This window comes from Eimeria maxima, genomic scaffold (assembly GCF_000499605.1).
Source record: "Eimeria maxima Weybridge genomic scaffold, Emw_scaff2202, whole genome shotgun sequence".
NCBI lineage: Eukaryota > Apicomplexa > Conoidasida > Eucoccidiorida > Eimeriidae > Eimeria > Eimeria maxima.
The window spans coordinates 585-3,284 of NW_013565067.1; the positions used below are offsets into that span (position 1 = coordinate 585).

Consider the following 2,700-nt stretch of genomic DNA (forward strand, 5'->3'; position numbering starts at 1 on the left):
GCTCTGACATCCCATCTCTCCCTTTGTTTCTTGTGCTTGCTTTCGTCGCATCGTGTTGCTCTGCGCATTCCTATATCTCCACGTATCTCTGCGAACCCACCGGTGCCTCCTTTGCCACTTGGTGCTTCTCTGTCTCCCTTGGCCAACCCCTTGATGCAGCGTCATCTCGTTCGTTGTCTCCTTCTGTGCCCTTTGGCTTCTCAAGTGCCTCCTGTCCCTCCTCTCCCATCCTCCGTCTCCTCAACTACCTCCCTTGCCTCAATATGTCTCCATTCGGTTTTGAGGCATTTTAAATCCGCCTCCGTTCTTCCTCCGATGAGCACTACAGCCCCCTTCCTACCGCTCGTGCTGCTGCTGTTGCTGATGCAGCGTTTGTGTTGGGCTTTGTGTGCGCTGCGGGCCTTTGATCCTGCGGTCGCTGGAGACAGTTGGAGTCCTGCTGAAGTGACGGCTCTTCTGCAGAGGGCCCTAGAGAGAGTGGAGACAGATCAGCCCGCGTCCCTCGTACTGCTTCCTGTCAGTCACAGCTGTCTCTCCTGAGTCATTTAGTTGACTGCGTCCGCAACCTTGCCCGTAAAGTGCTGCTGCAGTTGTCTCCTCGTCTGTCTATTCAGCCCTGTCCTTGCCTACCACGTGAACTAGGCTTTTTGGCTGTCTCTTGACCTCTCGGATCACTTTTTCTCGCATGTCTCCGCAACTGGCTCCTCTGTCGACCTCCTCCTTGAATTTTGTCCTGTTGGTTTGCCGTGTCCCTGCGCGTGTGGGGAGTTGACGGACCGTTGTCTGATTGTTTCCTGATGCCTCCTTTCAGGATATTCTAAAAGAAATTGAGATTTCCAAAGAACTCCTCCCGAGTCTCCAAGTGCCTGTGAGTGTTCCGGCTTATCTGCTTATTCCTGCATTTTTTCCATTTCTTTGCCATGTGTGTTCTGCATGTCTCTGTGTCCCGTTGTCCGTCCGCTGCTGTCTCTCTCTCTCTCTTCCTCGCAGTTCCTCGTTTGTCCCTCTGTGTGCCTCTATCGCTTTTCCGTTGCGTTTCTCCGTTTCTTTTGTGTCTTCCTCTTTATCTCATTGAGGCTGGGCGAGCTGTCTTTTATATCATTCTATGCTGCTGCTCCTGCTGCTGTTGCTGCAGCCGGCACTGCAAGCCGCTGCAACAGATGCATCTCGGGTGTTGCTTTTGCAAGACCGACGGCAGAGCCGTCGCCTCCATTTCACGTTAAGAAGAGCTCTAGAGAAATTGGGCTGCGAGGTGAAGACGTCGCAGCAGGGGCCCCTGGAAGAGACAGGGGGGCTGCCTGAGGAGACAGTTGCAGACGCTGAGGAGACAGCTGCTGATCCCGGGCAAACCAACCCCACCAAACGCACCGGACACAACGCAAAAGCTGCAGCTTCAGAAACAGCAGCAGCGGACACAACTGATTCTCAGGTGCAACCCGACCTCCAACAGCCGCATCAGCAGCCTCCCCAGGCAAGTACAACTCCAAAGCCAGCTGCTGACGTTTGGATTTGCAACGAACAGCTTGGTCCGTACAATGTCTCCTTTTACTGCCCTGCAAGAAAGGTAAGTCTAAACCTTAATACCTTAAAACCAAGACTCGCAATTATAAATTATACAAGCGAAAGCTTCGTTGAAACCCAATGGAAGCGCTAAAGCCCTGGATTGCAGCCCTCATATGCAGCATCTCCAAAGCTATTCTTGTGCTGCGAATTCGCGCAGCTCGTCCTGGAAATTGACGATCGCTGCCTTGGCCGTAAGCAGTAGCAGAACCTACAGCAGCAGTTGTAGCAAACAGCTACACCAACAGTTGCAGGAGTAGCAGCAATGGTATAAGGGTCTGCAGGAGGTATTGCAGCTGTCTTCATACTCTAGGTTTGGAGCCGATGGCGTGGACGTTAGAATTTAGGGTTGAGGGTTCATAATTTACGGCTTGGTGCTTTATGCTTGTGTGTTGACGGTTTGCTGCAGCCAGCAAATATGTGAAGAAGAGACACTTGGAGACAACATTTAAAGATGAGGGTAGGCGAAAAAATGCTTTGCTGCTCCTGCACGTGTATTGTCTTGCTGCTGTTTGTGTGTGTCCTGTTGCTGCTGCTCTGTGTCCCTCCTGTCGCCGCTGCTGCGTGTGCCTCCTGGTGTTGCTGCGTACCCCTCCTGGTGTTACTGTTTGCTTGTGTGCATCCTGCTTCTTCCGCTGCATGTGCCACCTGTGCCTACTCTGCACGTGCCTGCGCCAATCCGGCGCTGCTCCAGTTGCTCCCTGCTCTTGTGCTGCTGCTGCAGCACATGATGCTGCCACATTTCCAAGCAACGTGTGGGCATCGCTGATGCTGCTGTTTCTGGTACTGGCTGCTGCTGCAGGGTTGCAAGTGCTAATCGTTGGCGAACACTTGTTTCAGCTGTCTCGAGTCACTGGTGAACAGGGAGTTGGTGAGTCTTCACAGTATAACCGTCTCCTACTCTGATTTGTTTCTGCCTAATCTCATGTGTCTCCCGTAGTGTTTGTCCATCTCCAGTTTTTCCCCTTTTTGTTCGCGTTCATGTTACTACTGTTAGCTCGTGTTTTTACCTAGAGTATTGCTCTGCATCTGCGTTTGTGCCTCCTTGTGGTGACTGCTTTTTGTTGTCTCTGTTTGTGTCGCCTTTTGCTGGTTGGGATTTGTTCATATCCTGGTTCGTGTGTCCCCCTGGTTTGTGTG

At 52.2% G+C, this 2,700-nt stretch overlaps 1 protein-coding gene across 1 annotated transcript; it reads left to right on the forward strand.

The window, feature by feature from the left end:
• Nucleotides 1-685: 685 nt before the first annotated feature.
• On the forward strand, nucleotides 686-2,466 carry EMWEY_00057640 (D-3-phosphoglycerate dehydrogenase, putative; the record flags this gene model as incomplete). Its single annotated transcript, XM_013480688.1, has 5 exons — nucleotides 686-760; nucleotides 1,136-1,564; nucleotides 1,721-1,754; nucleotides 1,970-2,020; nucleotides 2,363-2,466. 5 exons carry the CDS (start codon nucleotides 686-688, stop codon nucleotides 2,464-2,466), a joined length of 693 nt encoding a protein of 230 aa, XP_013336142.1.
• Nucleotides 2,467-2,700: the final 234 nt, after the last annotated feature.